The sequence below is a fragment of the Sinohyriopsis cumingii genome, chromosome 1 (genome assembly GCF_028554795.1).
Source record: "Sinohyriopsis cumingii isolate HCF-2022 chromosome 1, ASM2855479v2, whole genome shotgun sequence".
Lineage (NCBI taxonomy): Eukaryota > Metazoa > Mollusca > Bivalvia > Unionida > Unionidae > Sinohyriopsis > Sinohyriopsis cumingii.
Genome location: NC_142961.1, coordinates 44284413 through 44310071, shown reverse-complemented (window position 1 = coordinate 44310071; position 25659 = coordinate 44284413). Strand labels below are relative to the sequence as shown.

At 35.0% G+C, this 25659-nt stretch overlaps 1 protein-coding gene across 1 annotated transcript in view; it reads right to left on the bottom strand.

Annotated features, from left to right (window-relative positions):
* Window positions 1-14352: 14352 nt before the first annotated feature.
* The window catches only part of LOC149806796 (cell adhesion molecule CEACAM5-like), a 32783-nt gene continuing 21476 nt past the window's right edge, over window positions 14353-25659 (bottom strand). The window contains exons 4-5 of the mRNA XM_089965595.1: window positions 20939-21179; window positions 14353-14644 (exon numbers count right to left, since the gene is read on the bottom strand). Coding sequence (XP_089821721.1) covers window positions 14353-14644; window positions 20939-21179 — 533 coding nt within the window. The remainder of the gene's footprint in view (window positions 14645-20938; window positions 21180-25659) is intronic.

Genomic DNA, 25659 nt, shown 5'->3' with positions numbered 1-25659 from the left:
CTATCCCTATTAACATTTTAAGGGATACAGAAGCTTCTCAGAATCTTTTATTATCAGGCACTTTGCATTGTTTTGAGAAGTCTTCTTCTAATGAGAGTGCTTTTATTCAGGGAGTAGAGTTTGGTTTTGTTAATGTTCCTCTCCATTGTGTAAATTTGTCACCAGACTTAGTCTCAGGACCCATGACAGTCCAAATAGTGTATTTTTTACCCACTGAGGGCATTCATTTATTACTAGACAATGACCTAGCTGGAGATAAGGTAGTGGTTAATCCACTTGTAACTGACAAGCCTTGTTTGGATCAGACAGTCGATCATATTGAAAAACATTCCCTGATTTATACCCAGCTTGTGCAGTTACTAGAGCTATGGCTATGAAAGCTCTTGAGAATGATGTTGATCAGGAAAGTATTCCTTTAGCTGACACATGTATTGGTCAGGCTTTTGATGAGGTCACTTTCACTCCTTGTTTGGATCAATCAGAGGATATTGATCACAGTGTCCTTCTTTTAACTACTCATTCTCTTTATTCTAATCAGGGTGACAAATGACAATCACTTGTTATCAAACAAGAAAAAGATCCTGAGATCTCCTGTTTGTTTAAAAGGGCCAATAGTGAAACTGAAGCCACATAAGTACCTGTTTGTTATCTTGTTAAAAATGGGATTCATATGAGAAAATGGCGACCACCTGAGGTACCTGCTGGTGACGAGTGGTCAGAGAACTATCAAAGTGTAGTTCCAAAATCTTACAGACAGGAAATACTCAGTCTGGCCCATGAAACTCCTTTGGCAGGTCATTTAGGGATTAATAAGACTTATCATAATACCTTAAATCACTTGCATTGGCCAAAATTAAAAGTGATGTTGGTAAATATTGCAGATCTTGTCATACATGTCAAATGGTAAGAAAACCCAATCAGAAAAACCCTAAGGCTCATTTACAACATATTCCTGCATTTGATGAACTATTTAGTAGAATACTGATAGAGTGTGTTGGTCCCTTACCTAAGATAAATCATGTTACCAATACTTGTTGACCATAAGGTGTGCAGCAACAAGATTCCCAGAGGCAATTCCTTGGAGGAATATTAAAACTAAAACAATAGTACAAGCTTTGATAAAGTTTTTTTAAAACTAATTTCGGCCTTCCCAAATCTGTTTAGTCTGATCAGGGATCAAAATTTATGTCTGGAATTTTCCAGCAAGTTATGCACGAACTGGGCATCAAACAATTCATGCCTTCTGCATATCATCCTGAGAGTCAAGGGACTTTAGAAAGATTTGATCAAACTTTGACAAATATGATTTGGACATATTGTTTTGATACAGGAAAAGATTGGGATGAAAGCATTCATTTACTGTTGTTTGCTCTCAGGGAATCAGTTCTAGAATATTTAGGATTCAGTCCCTTTGAACTAGTTTTTGGACATACTGTGCATGGACCACTTAAGTTGTTAAAAGAGAAACTTCTTTATAAAGATGATGCAGAAATCAGTCTTCTCAATTATGTTTCCAATTTTAAGTATAAGTTGTCAAATGCTTGTGAGGTTGTAAGAGTGAGTCTGCACTCTACACAGTCAAATGAAATTAAGGTATGATAAAAATACAAAACGAAAGGAGTTTTCAGCCCGGTGATAGAGTTCTGGCTTTCTTGCCCATATCGCAAAATCCTCTTCAAGCCAAGTATTATGGTTCTTACACAGTTGAAAAGAAATGAAGCGATTTAAATCATATCATAAATACTCCTGGGAGGCAAAGACAAAAACAACTTTGCCACACAAACATGTTAAAGGAGTACATTCAGAGAGATAGCCAGGCTAAATATGCAATTAATTTAGTTGTACCTGTCCCACTCAGTGAGGACTTAAGCAAAGGAATGCAATCAGACTCTACTGATTTTGTTGTAACAAATCTTCGAATTCAGAAATTATGAATTATTTCTACACGAAACTTTCACATTTGCAACAGCAAGAAAAGAATGAACATAAGCAATTATTACCTGAATATGAGCACTTATTTCCAGATGATCCTACAAAAACAAACAAAATCTACCATGACACCGAAATTGAAAATTCCACACCTGTGAAACAACACCTATACAGGATGAACCCTCTCAAACATGAATGCGTGAAGAAAGAAATAGTGTTTGCTGGAGAATGATTTTAAAGAGCCAAGTAAAAGTGACTAGAGTTCACCATGCATACTTGTTCCGAAAGCAGATAATACTTTCCGGAAAAACCACTAGCCCATGGGAAGCTACTGGCAAACTTTCTCATGTTGGCTGAGTCCGATACCTCAAAACTTGTATGTAATAAAAGTAATATATCGTATTAAAGTACTTAGGGTTCACCATTTACCTGCTGGTATAATTTCAAAAACTTCTTTGGCAGAAGGAGGCAATGAGTTATCAGCCACGACAGAATAATACCCAAAGTCATTAATGTTGACACTGGTAAATTGGAGTTCTGACTGTCGTCCATTGACATAAGGTCTTGCAGAACCAGGCAAATTTTTGCTCTCACTGCCATTTCCAAGGAACATCCATGTAAACTTTGGAAGTGGGTATGATATTACTGTGTACCGCAAAAATGTAGCTTCGTGGAGTTTTCTGTAAACCTTGGTATCTGGAGGCACTTCAGGATCTGTTCGTGGATGACCTGTCATATAATAATAAAATGAATCATAATGAATTCCTTTAGATAAGCTAATTCAATTAGCTACAAGAAACAACTAACATCAGGAAACAATGTTCCCTGACTGCTGTTGTATACAAAATATAAATTTTTGTCTTAACAGTAAAGTATGACGCTTCAAGCTCATAGCACATACATTAGCATCAAACAAAACATATACAAAGGAACCTCATGAATCTGGTTTCTGTTTAAAAGTGTAAAATTACTACAAAACCTGCCTTAATAATCTGGAAATAATCTGTCCAAAAATAGGAAAATTCAAAGAATCACATATGAAAATAGTCAGTCAGATAAAACAGATTCACCTATGCAAATTTGGAAATGTGTTAATTTATCAATTTCTGATTGATCAAATTCTAGTGGCACATTTAAATTATAAATTGATCACATGTTCATGTGTGTGGTAAACCTTCAAGTAGGATGGCCATACTGTAACTAGCGATTGTATAAGCAATGTCTGTTTTTGCTACTTGCCAACATGGGTGTAAATATTAAATAACCATACTGGAATCAAATCATTGCCACTTTTTTAAACGAATTTCAGGAAGGCTTATTTTTATGATTTGAGAGTGAGTCAATTAGAGGCCGTTCGCCCTCTCTGCCGCTTTGTATCATTTGGGAGTTTTGAGAAAATCTTTTTAGTTCCAGATAATCTGCGGAGATTCTAGATTCTTCAAAAATTGCAGCAATTTGAGCAAAACGTCAATACAATTATTTGCAATATCACTTTGACTGTCTGCATAAATGCAGATATTATGATGATGAATTACTGAAAGATGAAATTTCAGTTAAACTCTTATAGTCTCCACCATCAAACTCAGTTAAAACTCTCCAAATGGTGTCAGGAGTATTTCTATTTTCATCCAGTGCTATTCTGCAGTGAGTTTTTTTTTTGGGAGGGAGTCTGGATTTATTAAATTTAATGTTCTCAGTACTATACTCATCTTGATTTCCAATAGATTTTAAATGGTCTCTCTACTTCACTGCATCTAAAATTTCTGATGTGACCCAACCCGGCTGGTGGTGTTTTTTAAAAAGATGTTTACATGACAATAACCATGCAAATAACTGAAAAGTTAGTTGAATTTCTTAAAATGTATTGCTGAAAGTATTTACAATCAAAAATGTTTTTAAAATTTAACAATCACACAAAATATTGAAACTTGTACTTTTGGAAATATTGCATTTCCAATGAAAATCATGGACTCTACTCTCGTGTCTCCTGGAGACATATCAGATATTTTAATCATTATCCACTGACCAACTAGAACAACTAGTGGTAACCATATGTAAAATGAATGACAGTCCAGCTAGCCACTAAACCTTATAAATATCAGCAACACCAACATTAAATTCACACAATCAGTGTGAAACCTTGATGTTACTCTGGACAGTACTCTCACATTGCACCAACATGTCATGAACATATGCAAGGCTGCATATCTTGAGCTGAGACGCATCAGCTCAATTTGCAAATATCTTTCAGTAGATGTCACTAAAACACTTGTGTGTTCATTAGTACTTTCAAGACTGGACTACTGTAACTTAATTCTGTCTGGGTCATCTCAATATCTGCTCCAGAAACTTCAAAAAGTTCAAAACACAGCTGCTCGGATCATACTTAGAGTACCACGATCAGAGCACACCTCCCCGCTCCTCTGTACCCTACACTGGCTATCCGTTCGATCCAGAATCAAACACAAAATTTGTTCTCTGTGCTAAGTTTCACTGTCGGACTCGAATCCAACATACCTATCCAACCTCACCCATGTGTACACACCAGCAAGATAGTTATGTTCCTCTTCTGACAATCGTATACTCATTATTCCCACTATGAAAACAAAGTCATATGGACAGCATTCTTTTGCATATCAGAGCCCAGCAACATGGAATGAATTGCCCACTGAACTCAGACACAAAGACACAGTGATCCCATTCAAGAGTGCTCTCAAAACTCACTTATTTTGACTACAAGAACAAACTTAAAGACCTAATAATGTTTCCTACCTTAAGTATTCTCAGCATTTTTTTTTGTTTTCTAATTTCATGGTATTTGTTTTTGCAATCATATCATTATATGTTTTTTATCTTATAGGTGTTGTCTAATGTTGTAAAGCGCTTAGAGCTTCTAAAGATTAGGCACTATACAAAGTCCTCATTATTATTATTATTATTATTATATCATAACTCGTGCCCCAAGAATAAATGGGTGAGGATATTAGTTTTTTAAAACAGTGAAAGTATAAAAAAACATGTCATACTATTGTGTTATTTTGTGTTTTCTTTTCTTTCTGTCAATTATCCTTATTCTTACGTTTTGCTGTGTCCCAAGTGTTACCATATTTTTACGATTTACTTTTTTCCTTCTCTGCTGAAGGTAGGTCAAATAACTTTATTTCATGAAAGGCATTTCATTTTATTACACCATTTTGATGTCTTTGAAATCACTATGTCTACCCCTCAAAACTATTTGTGGTATAAGTGTCGCCTGGGTTACATATGCCTGGCCTCCCATTTAAACACATGTGTTAATTTCTACCGATTGTTGAGTATGTAATTGGTATATCAAAAAAAGTTCTCCAGTTTTGTCTTTCTGTTTATGATCTCATTTCTTCTAACATCTGTATGAGTAGAAGAGCTGGACAAGAGTGCTGATGCACTGTCATATAGACTCATCGGACCCTCAGTGATTTTGGGATCTATGAGATTGGTTTCCTGCAAAAGGTCGCCTTTACTTCCAATAGATATAAATGTATAGAAAATGAATGAATGGATGCGGAGGCATTTCCTCCCATCTGCTGGTTTGGTCTAGTCAGCCCCGGTAGCTGACTGGTTTTGTTGCTCTTGAAACTCATCAGAGGGAATTGTTCTGTTTTAATCATTTGTACAACTGATCACTTTGTCTAATGTCTTTTTATTCTCACTTCAAATTCCCTTTGTGTCTCACCTACATATTGTACGCCACATTTAATACAGTTTTTGTTTAGGGCTCAATTTACTAATATCTGGAGCCAATTTTAAACAAAAAAATGTATTTGTATATATTTTGAGATAAAATTCCCATTTTTTGTAACAAGCACTGTTGAAGAACTCTCCTATTCTTACTGCTTCTTGCATATGTAATTAGGATAATCTGTGTTAATTCCATACTCGTTTAATCATAATATTTCATACCTTTATTGACCTCTCAGTGTGTGACCTTTAATGCTGGCTTAGTCTATGACATCATCATGTGATGTGATTTTGGATTTTTAATGTAGATTTAACAATTTTAAAGTCATATCACAACGATGTCTGCAACGTGGCAGTTTTATAGTGATGTCTAGCACTGGGGCATCATGCCGCAGACATGTGGCATGATGTCCCACCCAGTCACTTTATTCTGACATCAGGCCAACCACTCCTAACACTAACATCTTAATGCTAAGCGCCAAGCAAGGCAGCTGTTAGTACCATTTTTGTAAGTCCTTGGTTTGACTCGGTCGGGGATTGAACCCACGACCTCCCGCATCCGAGGCGGACGCTCTAACCACTAGGCGACCGGAGCGGTATATGACATGATCATGTAACAAGCCTGGAATGATGAAGTCTACTGGTTGATTACATTTCAGACCTTTTCACTACCAGCAGTAGGTGTGGTGCCACATGCATTTCATGTTATTCAAATTCTTAGCGCACATTCAAAAATAACAAAATTACCCAGCCCCCAGCTAGACCCATTCTGACCTGGCTAAGAAGATCGGATTCCAAGTCTTTGAATTCAGATAATGGGATTTCTCACAGGAAGGAAAAGAATGATCTAATCAAAAACGAAAATAAAGGAATGGATCAACACTGGATGTTGTATCAGATTATAAATCTTCCTTACTGCTAACTTTTGGTTGGGATCTACTCAGTGAGGTGGGTGGATCTTGGGGAAAAGGTGGAATCATATACAAATCCAGGAGCACTACTATAATCTATTACTCTGGTTTCAATATTTGCAACAGTAGCAGTCATGCTTACAAGAACTATAAATCTGAAGGATGTTGACAAGAACTATAATGTAAAATCTGAAGGATGGCTATTTATGTTATAAATCCTAAAGGATGCTGACATTAAAAATATCTCCAACAAGAAGGTTATACCTATTTCTTAACATATACTAATGCAAGCAAAACAAAGATATTTCTTTACCATGCCATCATTCTACTTACATTTGACAAAAAATTGTAATGTCTCATTGGTTTGTGTCCAGATTCCATTATATGCAGAACAAGTATAGTTGCTGGTATCCTGACACTGGGCAGACTCAATCCTAAACTGACTTTGTACAACTCCAGACTCAGTCTTAAGAACAGTATTGGTGCCTTCATTCCTCCATGTTATGGTGGGTAGTGGGTTGCTGTCAACTTGACATTGGAAAATGGCTGATGAATTTTCACTGACATTGTTACTATCTTGCACTGACAGGCTCACTATTCCAGCTCCATCTGAAAGTATTTTCATACATATACAGTATATGTATTTACTACACTATAGTGACTCATTGGTAATAACACACATACTGCGTATTTATCAAAAGGTCTAATAACACACAAAGGTATGAGATAGTGTCAGCTAAAAGGAATTTCAATCTGAGAGAATAACAAAATAGGAATATCAGGAAGTAATGTCTACTTGCTTTTTGTGGATTTTGTCTGTTAATGACTGGGTTAAAATGTCCACAAATCACAGCCAAACCTGCTGCAATTGTATATAGTGGTGGTGGTACGTCAATCAAATAGGAGCTTTCATGGTTGCAGTATGCGTGGTGTTGGTGGGGAGAGGTTGTACACTGCATATGATGCGAGTAATTGTTTATTCGGCTTTTCTATATTTAATATCATTGTTAATTCCTAACTGCCTTTAATCTGAATGAATTTTACATTTAACATGATGCCCAAGTGGGACTGAGATCACTTACCTAACAGCCAAAAGCAACAAAAAGTAGTGAAAAAATCTTGATGTCTAGGATATTATCTGCAGACAATGGTGTCGACTGTATGCGTTTTCATAAATGATTCGTGGTTTTCCGAATTTTCATACCTACATCTATTTTTCCCAGCACATCAACATCACTTGTCAAATAATAAATTTACACACACTTAGGAATCTTTCTAACAATAGTGACTCAAATTCTTGTATGCATTCATTTCTAGATAAGTCTGAAAGTTTTTTCATTTATAGACAGATCTGATGGTAGACAGGTTTCATTTATATAATGTGAAAGGATTCAAACTGGGATGCTTTCTATAACATTTTATCAAAACATGTATTTGCCAGTGAATATGTATGAAATGACAGCCTATGTATCTGCACAATTTTTCAGATGAAAAGTCACTTTAAAGGTTTTTCAAATTTAAGTAATGGCGGCCATTGCTGACTACAGGTCAGAATTATTTGAAAAAAACAGAAAACACCAAACTTGCAATGCTTGTAGGCTAGCCGTATTTCATCTATTGCCCAAGGCCAACATGTTTAGATTTTCTTAATTAATTACGATATTTTACAGACTTATGTAGCTGTGGGTCTGTTGATGTTTGTTTTGTGCTCTCCAGAATGACTTATTTACAAGGAACTGTAGACAAAATAAAATTTGGACAGATATTCTTAGCTACAAGCAACAAGTTTGTTGACTCTTTGATTATAGGCGTCATTTCCAAGTCATCTCCTAAAATCTTTCTTTTACAGTGAAAATTCCATGAGCTGTTTAGAAATTATAGCATTAATAAAAAGAAAAAGAAAAATGTAAGAAGTGTCTGAATTGCTTTAACAATCTTATGAATGAAAAACATTATGCAAAATTATACCGTTTCTCTTGTAGATGACACTGCATTGCTCCATAATTTATTATATTTTTGTACCTCTTGATAAAAATTATTTTTTGCCTCAACTTTTGTCCTTAAAACAGTTTCTGCTTTGTTTATCTGAAATGATTAACCCATCTATTCCTTAAATTATTTAATTTAAATCTTAAATCTGGAAATGTCCCAACTACCTCAAAAATATAATTGTTTTTTGGGGGGAGAGAGGTGTAAAACTAATTTGAACTGTACATTATTATCTGCTATCACAACAATGCTACAACTTTTCCCAGAGTAAGTCATCACTTCAAGGACATTCTCAAATCCAATTAGAAACTTAGTCTAGAAAAAAAAAAACACCAAAAAACATAAAACAACAAGATCAGTTTGACACTTTAGTCCACTTCTGACAATCAGAATATCTTCCTTCTTCAACTTGGACAGCAAATGAAATCAGAAAGCATGGAATGGAGGTAGTAACGGCAGATAAAAGTATTACATAATTAAAATTAGTTCCCCCCCCTTAATAGCAGCACTGCTTATAGGCTAGACTTACATCTTACTGCATTGCTGAATTTGTCAGTCAAGTGGAAGTTTTTTTTGGGGGGAGGGTCTTTTTTTTTTCTCATTTTATTGTCTCGGTCATATGTTGACCATTAGGTTGTGGAACCATCCCAATTTCACCTTACAACTGACATAGCCTAGGGTCAATAAATATAGTGTAGAAGAAAAAACTATAATAAACATACACACACATGCAAGCACATGTGCACACATTCATGTATTACACAATTTTTTATTTAACAATTATAAATATACAACATCAAGGTGACACACTGTACGCTATAACATGATGCTATTAAATGTGTATCTGAATTAAAAACATCATTCTAGTTACTGTAGAATAATGGTTTCCACAGTTCCCAAATCAACATAAATGTTTCTTTCCTTTCAGATTTTATTGCAATAAATTTTTCCAGATTATAGTGGTTTTAAAGAAAAACTTTCAAACCATCCAATCTAGGCATATCCCCTTTCATTATATATATATATATATATATATAGTATTTGGCTAAAAGAAAGCAAAACTAAAAAGACTGTTCAAATATTCCATCTCTACTTGTACCTCCCAATATAACAGTTTTTGCACTTGGCACAGTATCTATATTCAATTTATTCTAAATCCAAAGGATCACTTCATTCCACAGCTTCATTATCACATTACATTTCCAAACAAAGGAAGTATTTTTTCTAGGGCATTTTTACACAAAGTACATTTATCAGTACTGGACATTTTTATTTTATACAGAAAAGAATTCACTGGAAAAATTATATAAGTAACATGAAATTGAAACCATTGTAATTTTGAGTTTCCTGTTATTTTAAAAACTTTAGCATATATGTCAGGACATAAATCCACATTCTGATTGAAAACTTCATTCCATTTATTTTTACTAATTGGTTTATCACCCTTTATAAAAAGTAAATTACAATAGTCTTTACGTCCTTTATTGTTATGAAATACCAATTCTGAATGGGAAGGGATAAATGGTCTGACCAGTATCGATTTACCTAACTGTAACTTTTTGCACAAGGACTTAACACACTGAATTATCCCTTGCAAGGCAAGGAAATTCATATTGAGACCATATCTAGCTTTAAGGCTCTCAAAGTCAATCATAGTTCCCTGATCTGTAAGCATATCGCCAATATAGAATATGTTATTTTACCAATTTGTGTTAAGGATCACTTTTCCGAATGTTTTAAACAAGTTTTAATCATTTCTGTTTTATTTTCAGAATTCACTTTTACCATTTTATCCAAATCCACCATAAAACTTGATGACCTGTGATGTAAATTCAGTCAACCACTGTAAGCTTAACCTGTGATGAATCATTTCTGCACTGTACTTGTTACTTCTTATCCAAACTGCTTTTGATTTGGCAATGTTCAGTTTCAGTCCTGAAATCTTTGCAAAGAAGTTCAATACTTCAACAGGATTCCAAGGATTCAAAAGAGCCATCAAGAATTAAAGTAGTGTCATCTGCAAACTGTGGCAGTAAATAATACCTTTCATTTTTTTTATTATTCTTTAATAGTATATACAATATTTCTGCACATAATAAGAAGAGATATGGGGATACTGGATCACCCTGCTGACAACCTCTGGAAATTTGAACAATTCTGAAAGAAAGCCATTTTGGGAAACTGCCAATGAGATATTGCAATAACAAGTTTTAGTCCAGTGCCTTATACTTGGTCCAAAATTGAAAGAAGTAAGAACATTATGAATAAATTTCCATGAAATAGAAACAAATGCTTTTTCAAAATCAATTAATAGTAATACAGTCATAATTTGTAAATCTTCTGTAATGTACATAATATTATATACAATTCTTGTAATTTCACAAAATGAATGTATCTTCCTTTTACAAAACCAGTTTGATCCTCAGACGCTATTTCATTCAGTACTCACTTAATTGTTTTGGAAATACATCCTGATGCTAGTTTGTATACAACATTAAGTAGAGAAAGTGGATGCCAGTACCTCAGGTATTACTTAGGTTTATCCTCTTTGGTATACGAGTTAAAATAACTTGTGTCAAAACAGCTGAAAATGATCCAGTTTCATTTGCTTCACTGATTGTTCTCACCACAAATTCCCCAAAGTCAATCCAAAAGATTTTTAAAAATTCAGCTGTGAAACCATCTGATCTCGGGCTTTTACTGTTTTAAACAACCCAATACTTGTTCCCAAAATAAACAATACAATTACAGCTATCAGAAACATGGATTATAAAAATGCTGCTGAAAATCATTCAAACTGTACAAGAAACATAAAATAAATTGTATTATATCTTGCTGATATTTTTTTACTAAAATGTCAGTGATATTACAATCACAAAATATCATTATATTTTAAGAATTTTTAACAAACTCTCAGTGAAATTTCAATCACAAAATTTCACTGATATTTTCATAAATTTTGGTGAAATCTCCTAACATACCATAATTTTAGTGAAAAAGAACATTTGAGTGAATGTCAAAAAATGTTCATTGATTTTGCTGAAATTTAAGTCACATTTTCACTTTGGTTTGATTTTGCTGAAATTTAAGTCACATTTTCACTATGGTATGATTTTTGTAGAGCATATTTTAATAGGAAGCCAACAAAATAACTTTTCAGAATAAACATCAAATCAAGCCCAAAATCCACCTTGCACCAAATTTTCTAAGTCCAAAAGTTCATCTATGCTTGTACTACCAGATATTAATTTTCTGATCATGTTTACATTTTCTCTACTTTTTTGGTCATGTCTTTGTTTTTAAACAGATGTGGAAATAAATTAAAGAAAACTGACATACATGTGTTTCTTCAAATTTATATGAGTATATATTCATCCTTCCACATCAGCTACACTGACATATACATGAACTCTAACTTCCACCAATATTCCTATTTAAATCATATAGATTAGGTTATTAATTCTTCAGAGAGTATTTTCTATGATGCTATAATACATGAGCCTGCTTTCTATATGTTAAAAAGTGATTATGCATAAAATTTGCAACTTTATTCCATATGGAATTTTCACTTGCTGTGAAGTACTTATGGAACTGATATGAAATAAACTGTCTGATTCCTTAAGTTTTTCAGTCCATATCTCTTCCATACAGATTCCATAAATATCCCATATGAAATCCATGAGAAATTTCTGTATGGAAATATTTCTGAATCATAAGTTCCCATGGAACTATTCTCTATGGACTTTGCTGCAAAAGTTTTATTTCCTGTTTTAATTTACATTTATATTTATATGAAGCATATGAAATAGGTTTTCCATGCATTTCCATCAGCAAAATATCTAGAAATAATGAATCTGATATAGTCGGACTTAGATCGGAATTCAACACATTGTCAATATTTCCATTACAATCAGTTGCAGCATATTGTAATTTTATTCTTTATATGCAATTTTTTATTTCATCAATATAGTTTTAATCAACAGTAAATTGTTATTAAATTTCATAAAACTTTAACTCTGATGAAATTATTTGAATTAAAAATCATTTTACCATGGAGTGATCAGACCTATAACTTGGGTTCAATCGTCACTTTTCCTACACTTGGCATAAGAGATTCTGACACAAGAAAGAAATCCAATCTTGCTTGTTTTGGAGGACTTTTTCTTCTCTATATATATCTCTTTAATCATGCATTTAACTCTCTAAATGAATCCATGAGACCAAAAGTTTCTTTTAAGCATAATAATGCATTGATAGCATTAGGTTTATTTACATTTCTATAATTATAAGAATCTAATTCTGGATCTTGTACCAAGTTAAAGTCCCCATATATAATAATTGACTCATTTTCATATTCATATATAATATCATTTATATTATTGTAAACTTCTGGTCAATCATTATTTGGCCCATATATATTAAAATGAAGTTCATTTCACCAATTAGAATATCTAATGCAATCAAATTACCATCAGTATCCTTTTTGCGTTCTTTATATCATAATCAAAGTAGTTATTGAAAAGAATACAAACTCCTAGAGTTGATCTGTAACAATTTACAATGCATACATAACCCCACTGTGCTCTAAAACTCTATCCTACGTAAAAAGTGCCTCTTGCAAGCAATATATATTACAATGATGTTTCTAAGATAACCAAAAACATCCTTACACTTTACAGTTTCCATGTTCCCAACAGTTGGCAAATAGCATTTGTATGTTTGTGCTATCCATTTTCACTATAAAAGTAAAACTTCATCATGCTAAATCTGCACCACATTTTGTGAACAAAAGGTTAAGTGGTGTAAAATACCACACATAGATTAAGAACATTACATTTAGATTACAAAAAACATCAATGGTTTAATAAATGCCGAGAACTCTCTAGACAGGTACTCACTACAGTATTCAAAATACACACACACACACACACAAATATACAATAAAATAAAGTAAACCTAAAGAAGTATAACGATTTGCTATGATAATCTGAAAGGTGAGAATCCCAGTATGTATGACCATTAACATACCATACACATTATTGTTGGATTCAAACATATACTATAAAACAATGTGAGTATGAGTCACGGTAGAACCTTTTGTATCCCAAAGCATACCGATACAGATACAAAAATAACTGTAAGGAAGATTATCTGCCTTAATGCCAATCCATATATATATATATATGAGTAGATAGAGTGACATTAAGGCAATCAAATACATGTACTTAGTAATAATAGTCATGTTACTCAGTCACAGGTGAACTACTACTCCTATTTTCTAGTTACACGTTAAATCACCAAGACTAGCAAAGATTTAGTGGACTAATGAAGACCTTTACTTGTACCAAGAGTAGTTGTTAAAGCAATTATCTACCTCCCCCCACTTCCCCCCAAATATGAAGGTGCTGGATAAATAAGAATTTGGAATAAAAACACAAGCAAGCATTTTGCTTAACTAAATGAATGAAAAAATGAGAACAAATATTTGAAAAATATGTAAAAAAATAAATCTGAAACCTCAGTGCTGGCTTAATAAAGCATATCTTGTTTGAATATGTTACAATTTATTATTAATTATGTATTTGTTTCATTTATAATAATAGTTTGTATTTTGATATTTTAAAACATACCTTGATATTTATAATACTTATGAAGTGTTGTTTGCACAAGGTATAGAAAAGGCATATAAAAATCAAAGCACAACCATCACAAAATACAGAAAAATATACAAAGATCACAATTCTTTGAAATGTTGATACCTGGAGAAGAGCAAAAAGTCTAATGATACTGTTTAATCATGCATGATCTATGAGTTGGAATTAATCACTGCATCATTGTCATCAAAAAGGTCAAATTTGAGTCTTCTCCCTGACTTTGTCTCGGCATAGACCCCACAATTAAAGTACCAGGCATATTCTATTTTTGAATTATTAGAGAGCTTGTTAATGAGATCCATGTTTAGTTGGGAGACATCTTCAGTCATTCTTATGGAATATTTCTTTTTCAGTTTCCTTTTGTCCTTCATGATGGCTATTTTGGCCTCAGAATTCAAGGATTTCACAATTACTGGTTTTGGTACTCCTGCTGGTCCAGGAATTCTATGGAATCATTAACATTTAATCATATAGGGACCATTTTCCAACCCTAACTCTAACCCTCTGACAAAGCATGAACATTACTCCTTGTTCTTGGTGATGCAAGAGAGAGGAAAACTGCTTTTAAAAGAAGTTTCACTCAAAGGTTCATAAGGCTGTTCAGGTAGCACCCAAATATCACAGAGAGGCTCCACCATAGCAATAAATAGGTGAAGGACTTGTCTCTGAACTCAAACAACCTAGTCAGTTCTGAAAGATCTGGGTTGGGACCATAGGCAAATTGACTTCTAGCCTAAGTGCTAAGTATACTGAAATTGTGCTGTTAATTTTTGTTCATGATTGTAGTTTGTACTTAAGATAAAAATCATTTTTAAACTGGATCTTTATATAGCTAACTTTTGTCTATGAATATAAGTTGTAAATAAACTGTTTACATAGCATTTTTGGTTTAGAACATTCTAGGCACAGACTTGTTTACTATTAGATTGGAGTTTCATATCCAAGTCAAGTGAAAATGTGTTTAAATGGTGTTTTGATAAACAAATAATTCACTCCTATTATACATCACACATTGGGAATCCTTTATGATCAAAATTTACAGCTGTGTTTATATATAGTTCGAGAGGAATTATTTATTTAAATTATTCACTGGAATTACTAAGTGCTCATTGACTTTCGATATGCATTACTTTGGAATTATTATGAACTCAAAGACATTTTGGATTGCATTGCTGTGGTACATCAGGACATTCAAGATTATTATAATTCAATCAGCACATTCTACATTGTTGGACTTGTGAAAGGACATTTTAGATTATTTGGGACTTAATTCAGGAAACTAGGTGCCTCTTTAATTTTCACTTTGTGTTGCAGAGATATAAACTGGTTGCTATTTTACTTAAATTGTTAACTTCACTTCTTTCTGTTACATATTTTAAGACCTAGTATAATAACATAAATGATGTATTTCACAAGCCTTTCTGAAAACTGTTCTTGGCAGATAGATTGTTTGGTATGAGCAGCCATAAAGGTGAAGGATATAAAAAGGTGCTGATCACTCTTCTGAGATCATCAACCAACATGCTGAGATCATTAAACCATTATATGTGGGGCCATGGAGGGGATATTAGGACCAGCAAACACATGAAGTCCTGACTTTGAAGAATATAAGGGATGGGTCTTAAGGAGGAAATAGAAAGGCATAATCAATCCACATCTGACCAAAAGCATCTTCTGCCTATGCCTTCAGGTCTGGAACTGGAGAAAGCACATTGTTCAGCTTCTTTGTGCACAGATCTAACAATGGCCTTCCCCACAGATGAAAAAGTGTCTTTGCTATTGACTGGTGCTGAGATATTCCATTAGAGTTGCTCACCGTCTGGACAATTTCTCAGCCAGAACATTCCCTTTGCTGGGAATGTGGCAGACTCTTAGAGTAATGTGCCCTGAAACTGTCTACTGCACAATGTTCCAAAATTCCAGAGAGTGAGAAGGGGCATGAAAGGCCCACCAACCCAATCTTGACATTGGAGGTACACTATGACTGACATATTGTCTGCAGCAACTATGATGGGATAATGCCTTAGATGGCCAATCGTTCCCTGAAGTTCTAGAACAGCCCAAATTTATAGACTGTTGACGTAGATGGAAGTTTATTCCCAATACCACATGAGTGCAATTTGGATTTAGATAACTCCCTCAGTCTGAATCTGAAGTATCAGTTTGGAAGAAGTGATGTTCTGAAGCATTAATCAGAACTTCTGTCTGAATCCTGTCCGAAAGTTTTCCACCAAATCAGATGATGAGGGGATTGGGATAGATATGATGTCCCATTTTGTCTCCAGTTCACTAGAAGCATGAACTGGAAGGAATGCATATGAAGCCTCCCTAAAGGAACTGCTGCTTCAACTAGCATCAACAGGTGAGACAGGCAGGCACAAACAAACAACAATATCCTCACATTCAGTCTTGCCAAGTGAGAAAGCATGTGAGATTCTGTTGGGAACATGGTCTGGTCCTTGACTGGTTAGAAAATTACTCCCCAAATAAACAAAATTCTGAAAAGGGATAAGATATGATGTCTCTTATTCAGGCTCAGGTCTAGTCTTTTTGCAATTGGGTTGGATTTGTCAGTGAACTAATTGTGAGACAATCCTGGTGTTGCAGTCAATTACCACATTATTTTCATGTGTTAATGCAATCACTCAAAGCTGGCTTCAAGTTGGTATTGGAACATCAGGGTGGTTCCAATAGTTGATTTCTACTTGGCCTTATACAAGATTATAATCTTAGAGTATTTATGGTTCTTTTAAAGTTATAATTTTGAAACAGATATTCATGGACAAGCTGAACAAATCTATTCTTGATGTTGGCATCACTGGCATAGCTGCCAACCTTCCAGGCTCACAATTAATGAAAATAGGGATAACAATTAGTGAATTTGGACATGAATTAGTGAAAAATACCATGACAATAACTCCATCCACTCTGACCGTCAATACTACACTATATCAAGATCGCAATATAAAACTAAAACACTACATATATGCAGAAAAATATCTGCATTTCTATGTATTATGGTAACTTCACTTGTTCTTGTGGTTATTTATCAAGACATGACTCTGTGGCATACTTGAACTTCCTCAACTGCTTGATCATAAATTTGTTTTCAAAACAGTTCACACTTCTTGCCTGCTAGTTGATCTTAGTGACTAAAATTGCTGACAAATTTTCTGCACCTAAGGAGGCCCTAAAGTCTGTCTTATTTTTTCACAAGAGAAAATACTCTTTCACTGTCTCTGTTGCTGTAACGAATGCACAGAGCTGCAGCACTTTTGGTTCTTTCACAGGAAAATTTGGAAGCGATCTTTGAGTCCAGGAACATTTGTCGGAACAAATGTTTAGCATGGTCTTCAGCTGATAAAGGTAGATTGTGTTCAACAAGAAAACTCACAAATAATGCTTCAGCATTGCTAGCTTGCAGGTCTTCCATCAATTGCTTAAAATATTCCAGAGCTGATACTGCGAATTCTTAATTTTCCCCAACTTCTACGTGTTTTTTTGCAACTGAAGTTCTTCCTCACACCGTCTCTGCCACCATGCCCAATACTAAAATTTGTGGCACACTGTATGCAAAAAGCATGATGTTTAATGGCAGAATGCATAACCAATTTTTAGTATATTCCAAATTAAACTTCACGTTTTGAGCAATACATTTCTTTTTCCTTGGTGGTAAAGCCATTTTCAAGATCTTACATGCAATGCTGAACGGTAATTCAAATCTGTATTGGTGACGCATGCGCTGAGCAAAACTCAGGTTAGGCCCTAGTTGCTCTTAAAAGCATTTGTAAAACTACTCTTCTACATATAGATTAAAATAGGCTAAAATACTTGATACTGGGCCAACTGTACCAATCTGCTATAGTTCTACTAATATCGCGACCAGCGGTACCAGACTGTTTCGGCAACTGCCAATATCACGACTAGCGCTTAATGAGAAATCAGTTATTTTATTAAAGATTTAAAATAACTGAGAATTGGAGAATTCGCGAATTTTTTGCTTGTGACATGAATTTGTGAATCGCTGAAAAAGTCGTGAAATTCATGCCAAAATCTTGAGGGTTGGCAGCTATGCACTGGTCATCCAATCTACAACTCCATAAACAAAATTCTGCAACCACATCACAGCAGTCAGAATCCAACACTTATATGTAATGTTAAATCTAATCTTAAACACAAACGCCAAAGACATTTAAGCACCCATCTGGATTGATGTTGAATAATTTGAACTAAATATCATTGCTAGTGACCAATGACCATGATACTAAATGAGTGTGAAAGTTATTGAAATATTGTGGTCAAAAAGACATGCTACTGGAAAACAATTACCCGATATGAATTTATAAACATTCTCACTGTACCCCACCTGCATCTGGTTCTGGTTACAGTGAACAAGTACGATCCTGCCACATGTGACTTTAATATGTGAGGTTTCAGTGCCTTAACGCCATCCCCTCCTTCACTGAAAACAAGTCAGCCATTCGCCATGCCATCAGTTATTTCCTCTGCTTTGCTGGGAGAGCAGGCAGATTAAGTATATGCCTATCATGGACTGCTTATCCTGGTCTAGATGCTAAGGCAAAGGGGCCACAGTAAAGTCTTGTTGTGAAATCTGCAAGCCTGTGTCAATGGTTTGGTCTTGGTCCAAGTATTCTAACAGCAGAGCAGCTTGATTTTTTTTCTTAAGTCAAGCAAAATGTCATTATTTGGGTACTGGTGACTGTTTAACCTTAGGAGACCTCAGTCAATGCCAGTGGTGAAAATATTAATTAGACATGTCTTGAAATGCCACAAACAGCTGCCATAGTATGCTTATCCTTTATTGGGTGCTTACTTGCCATGATAATTCTCGTCAAACAGAGCTTGTTGTTGAGTCTGTGGTCACTGCTATGGATTAAAGTGTACATGTTCCTCAAGGCCTGATAAATGCCATCAAATGTTCATCTATGGGCATAAAGGAGTCACTGAAGGCATTGAAGGCACCTAAGCATAAGTTTGGATGAAAATGTTACCTTTGACAGGGAAATAACATCACAAAAAAATTGAATCATTGTTGTTGTGGCTTTTACAAATCAATGTGACTATGAGTTCTGCCTTGAAATAATCTTTACAAACATCTTTGCAAACTCCAAATATGTATGAGAGTGGAATTGTGAATTTTGAAAGTTATGTTGAGCATGCGACTAAGTTCAAATTTATCTGGACAGAGTTATGTGCGCAGTAATAATGTTGTTGTTGTGTAATGATGAATATGTGCTTGTGTATTTAGTTTGGTATGTGGCATACATTCAGTTACTTTGTTTTGTGTAGTGTATTTTGTTAATATAATTAAGCATTAGGTAGAATTTTAAAAATTAGTATATAATAAAAAGGTCACTGCATCTGTATGGGAAAATATGAACTCATTTTGTCCCAAGGTCATGCAGTATTTCCATTCGAAAAACTTGTTCTTATTTTCCCATACAAATGCAGTAACCTATAATTGTTGAAAAACACCATGATGTTTCTAACAAATCCAACTTTGTTATCTTTGCCAATTTCAGCATTGTTGCAAACAAGTTTTCCTTAGGGCATTCAAGAACACTTCACATGGAAGAAAATACTGACATGTATCCTCAACCAGAAGTTTTGATGACCAAATACAGACCTGACATGGATATTTGGCTTTATAACATTCTAGAAGGCTACCTGTGTAAGTTGCTAATTGATCTGTGAGGTCTAGTCATAAACTGTTCTAGAAGAGAACATGTTTACGAAAAGGATGGGAAAATGGTCATATAATTGTGTCATAGATCTTTAATATATAAATTTGAAGTAAAAAAAGATTTAGTTGTGTCAAGATATAATTTGAAAGGAATTTATTTAAAACGTATTCATCATAATTACAAAGTGCTCTATGATATTTGGACCAAATCATAATTTGGGGATTATAAATTCAAGGACATTCTGGATTATATCACTGTGATACATCAAGGCTGTTGGCACGCCAGCTCATCTAAGACTAATAGCACATAAGCACATCCAATAATGGAATTCATTCAGAACGCCCTATGCTTCTGAACTTGTGATACAACTTTTAAGACTATTAGGGATTTAATTCATAATAATGTAAGTTCTTTTTAAATTTTCACTTTGTATTAATAGGATGCATATTATTTGTTGAATATTACAAAACCTGTTGTTGTTTGCTTTTCCTGCTACTTAGTTTAGGACCTTAGACCTACATCTCAATGCTGCACAATGGCTATCCAACACCTCTGTTATGTCAATGAGAGATTAAGTTTTAGTAATATATGACTGTACACGTTCTTGTGTTCAAAATATATCTCTGGTGCAGGATTTTTAAAAACTTGGGGTTAATGAACATGTCCAAGATATTTTGGATAAAATTCCATAGGCCATGTTTGATTAAAATCTGAGCAGTGTTAGAATTATACTGTTCATAGGCATGTGTTGACATAAGAGCCAAAGGCCATGGCATAGCCTCAACTAACCTAATGATCAGAAGAGCCAAAAATGAAACTTTCCATCAACTTACAATAAACATTTATGTTGATTGATGTACTGGAAGACCAATGGCAAAGTTTGATTAAAATCTGTTAGAATTATACTTTTCATTGGTATATGCAGACAAAGGCCATGGTATAACCTCAACTAACCTAATGGGGAGAAGAGCCTAAGTTGAAACTGTTTATTAACTTACAATATATATTTATGTTGACTGATATGCTGGAAGACCGATCTAAACCAAGGACTTTATTATAGGCTTGGCAGGTGTAGTTTCCTCCTGAAGTCTTATTTTCTACTACACCAAGAGATAAGGTAGCACCACTGCTGTACAAGGTCCTGTTGTGATACCAGCGATAGTCACATGTGGGATTACAGGTGGCTTTGCAGGTAATATCTTGAGCTCTTTGATGAAGGTTAACAATGATGGCTGGAGGATTAGATCCCAGATTAATGCTGTTTCCTGGACCATCTGAAAAGAGGTAGATATCAGGAATTAGAAGCAAACATCCATCAGAAAAGATCAAATATACTATCACTGGTAGTCTAAGTTACTTAAATAAATAGCCAATAAATGTATTTCGTCTTTATCTTAAATTTCAGGATTTTTTTGAAGTAACTGAACAATTTTAACTACTGGTCAAGCCTATTCTCACAGTGTGGGCCAGCTTTCTTCAGTTCATACATGTTTATCCAAAAACTTTTATGTAACATGAAAATGAGAAAAAAAATAATGCTAACCTTCTCAGTATTCTGAAGGAAGTCTCACTGATACGAGTTGAATCTCATGTGCTGAAATTTTTATGAGACATATCTGGTCTTCACACAACTGAATATATGCCAAGTACTTCACCCACTTCTGCCTTGTCACTAAGACTTAGAGGTTATATCCCCATTATTGACATCAATCAGAAGAGGTTCCATGACTTTTCCTCATCTTTCAAGGAATGCTGAAGAGCATGGACCAGGACTTGTGTCTCTGCCTCAAATGAGGTATCAGTAGAGGAAATCAATCACTTTTGTAACCGGTCTTTAGTTATGAGGCCTGGTCACGTGATTAGGACCACAGAACCATCTGATCTGAGATAATCCAGGTCCACTGTAGGGAGATGCAACTAGCTAACCCTGTATAGTGAAGCTAGAGAAACCAGAAAACATGGCATATATGAGAGCAGCTTCACTGAGGTTCTGGCTAAAGGGCTGAACTTGTATCAGTTGAGTAGGGCTAAAACTTGGGTCCAAACAACAGGAATAGTGACAGTCTCCAGATAAAAATGAGCAAACTAACGCGGATACTAAGTATACTGCAACGTCAAGAATAACTGCTCGTTGCTTATATTTTTCAACTTTTGTTGTGTATTTGTTGATGATGGTTTTTAACTCTGATCGATGTTGTCGTTGACATTATTATATTTTACACAGTAAACAACTGAGGCGTTTCAGCTACACATTCCAAACACCACCAGTAAGATATTGTGGTTAATTTCTTGTCGGCTGCTTCCAGTATAAACGTTTCTTCGGTTCCACTAATTAATATGATAGTCACAACCACGGAAAACTTGTTGGTGGAATGTCACCAGGGATACGTTGTAAATGTCTCAAATTTTGCAGCACTGAACACAGACAGTCTATACACACCAGTGATAGTTACGGTATATTTGATAGTATTATTTTGTTTTGACCATGTTGCGAATCCAGATGACACCGTGTATACGATATTGGTAATATGCCCGGGGGTAACTCCAGGTGGGATTTCAATCAGATTAATTTTATTAACGATTTCAGGAATTCCACTTACGATATCTTCTTGTGTTTTCTTGATTGTGTCAATGTTAGTTTTGATATCAGAAAGTTTTGCGTCAACGGTCAATGGGGTACCAAAGAATTCTTCTGTGGTTTCATTAATTTTTCTAAAGTTTCTACGGAGATTTGTAAACGCATTTAAGTGAACGTCATATTCATCCTGCAGCACTGATAATTTAAAGTCAACGAGGTTGTAGCCAGCGTCAACATATCTTTTCATTGCAGCATCTTCATCGGATGTTGGATCCGCTAACACCACTATTTTATTTCCATTCATGTTGAGTTCACCCGTCATTGTGTCACCGGTATTTTTTAAGCGATTAGCAACATTTTTTGCAATTTCATCTTTGATGCCGACAACTGACATACTTGGGTCTCTGATTTTTCCGCTGTCAGTGAACACGGGAATATTACCCGGGGTAGCTCCAAGAATACTGCGAACTATGTCATGCCATCTGATATCGCTGGTTTTTAGTTTTCCGTATTGGTCTTGAAAAAAAACAACCTCATCTGGGTCTATTCTGGCGAGGGTTAAAAGATTGTCAATTTCATCTTTGGTCGCATATTTTGATAAATCCACATCATCGCGGTTTTTACTTTTACTCGTGCTGAGAGTTCTTCCATAAATATCAACCATTTTTCTTTAGGGATTATTTAATTTATCCATGGTATACTCGTGCATGACTTTGTGAGGTGGTTTGGTTGATTTTGATAATGCGTCATTAATTACATTAATTACTTCACGGCCACATATTGGTGGATCGGTTAATGTTTGTGTTGGTAGCATTGAACACCAGACTGGAATGGGAGCAGGAGTACTTCGTACTCTATGTACGTATTCTAGGAATTCAACTGGCAGTGCTAACCCATACAAATCGAAATAAACAATTCCATGTGGATATATCGCGTAAGCAACCCAGTGAGTTCCTGGACCATTGCTGCTATCGAGATTAATAAGTCCAGTTTCTGGATTATTCGGTTCACACAGTAACTGATCTCTCATAAAAACACCTCTGAAATTGTTTTATATTTAATTGTTTAGCGGCATCGAGCAAATCAAAATCTGACATCGGCGAAACACTGTGTTTTCAATGGCATTTGGGATACCATGAGGGTGGAGTTCCTGGAAGTCTTAGGCTGTATCCATACCATGAGGGCAGAGTTCCTGGAAGTCTTAGACCTGCTCCTTTTTTTTTTATATCCCCGCCCAGTTGCTTTCTTTAATGCCATTCCTGCAGCTGTTCCAACGGCACCTAACGCGGCTGCTTTTGTGACAGCTGGGGCAGCAGCAGCTATCAGCGCTAGTATTGCTGTTAGAAGTGGAAATATACCACTGCGTTTTAATCATGTCGCTGATAGCTCTTGGAGTGAAATCAAGTTGAACTCCGTTTTTTGCTTGCATCGCTTTATTGAAATGTTTTAGTTGAGTTTTAGTCAACGACAACTTGTTTGGACCACCATTAGCAATTCGATCCCATGCTAGTGTTATCATTACCCCAGTTGCGCTCTCGCTTTTTGATTAATTTTTTTGCCTGACCAGGAGTCAGAGTGACATTAACATGACTATATGACATTTTTATAATAAACACAGTTGGTCTAATTGTCTACATGTTTTCCACTGGTGCATCAGTAACTCTTATTCGCCACCAACACCCTCAAGTAGCATTGCTTTATTGCTGAGTATAACAGCAATTGCTCTGTAATCAGCTATAGCTCCTCTTGTCAAGTGAGCTCGAAAGTGTACATCAACGACAGATTGTCTAGTTAAATCATGATGCTCAAGTGAAAAAGTAATAGATTGGATAATATGTCATAAAATCCAATTGTGATATTTGCAAGCCAGTATCGATATTTATATCACACACCAGATATTTTGTCAAACGATGATATACACGAGCAACATGATTATTAGTAAAATCTAACAGTATATTCTCAGATGGTTCTTGATGTCCATTTATTCTTAAGGAAATTTCAGAGACACCAAGTTTGTCGAATATCATATGACTCCGTGTTTATGAGTTTATTCATGTAACAACTTGAAGAGCAATGAAAATATGTCGCTGTGCAGAAACCCCTCCTGTGATGGTATATACCATGTAAATAAAACATTAATATTACTTTGAGCATTATCTGTGGTTACTGTAAGCCATAATAACAACAATTTACCAATCTGATTCATAAAAGAAAGTAGTCGCTGTTCTTCAGCAATTGCCGGAGTCATTACCGGCATCCACAATGAAAGTTTTGTCAGCACTACTTCACCAGCGTCACCTATGGGTCGCCATAAAGCATCATTATCATCAGATTTTCTAAAAAGCACAACTGTGTGTTTTGCTCCAAAAATTACTTTTCTAACCTCTCTACAAAATCCAAATATATGCGACAGCGGAATTGTACAAGAAAATTTTCTACGATCACCACTCAACATTAATTTATGCATTGCAAATCCTAAATTAAATTCTGTATTAGCACCATGGACCATCGGCCATACATCAGCATCAGCATTGTTGGCATTATTTCTTGGTCGAACTGATCATTGTTAGGAAAATCGGAAGTGTCCTTAGCAAACATCACTGATGGACCAGTTGATCTTGTATAATCATTGGAATATCTTGCCAAACCTATTATTGTTGTAGCCACATCAACATTGTGTTCAACTGACTCAATTTTATTTCTGTCAACCATATATGCGCATTTTCAAACAAGGCCATAATTCCGTTATTGACATAACCGACTTTAACACCATCTCCATATGCTGTATCATCTGTTTTTATAATTTCACCTGCTACTTCAATAAATGCTTCAGCGGGTAAGAAATATCTACTTGTATCTTGAACCCATAATTCAATTCGTCCTCGCTAATTTGGATCTTGTGTGTCATAAGAATAATACTGAAAATCAGGCACTGATTCATTTTTAAGAACTGGTTAATTCATGTCAAACGCTGGGTCGGATTCACATTTAAACATTTTATTATAATTTGTTATCATCTAAAACGAAGACCACTTCCTAATATCAGACGTATTTATTTGTTCAGCCCCTTGATTTATCAGCGTTGCTAGGTTTTGATTTGCGGCTTGATTTATTACTTTACTGACATTTGCGGGTATAACTTCAGTACCGGGTAATTTCACTGGTGGTGGTGGTTT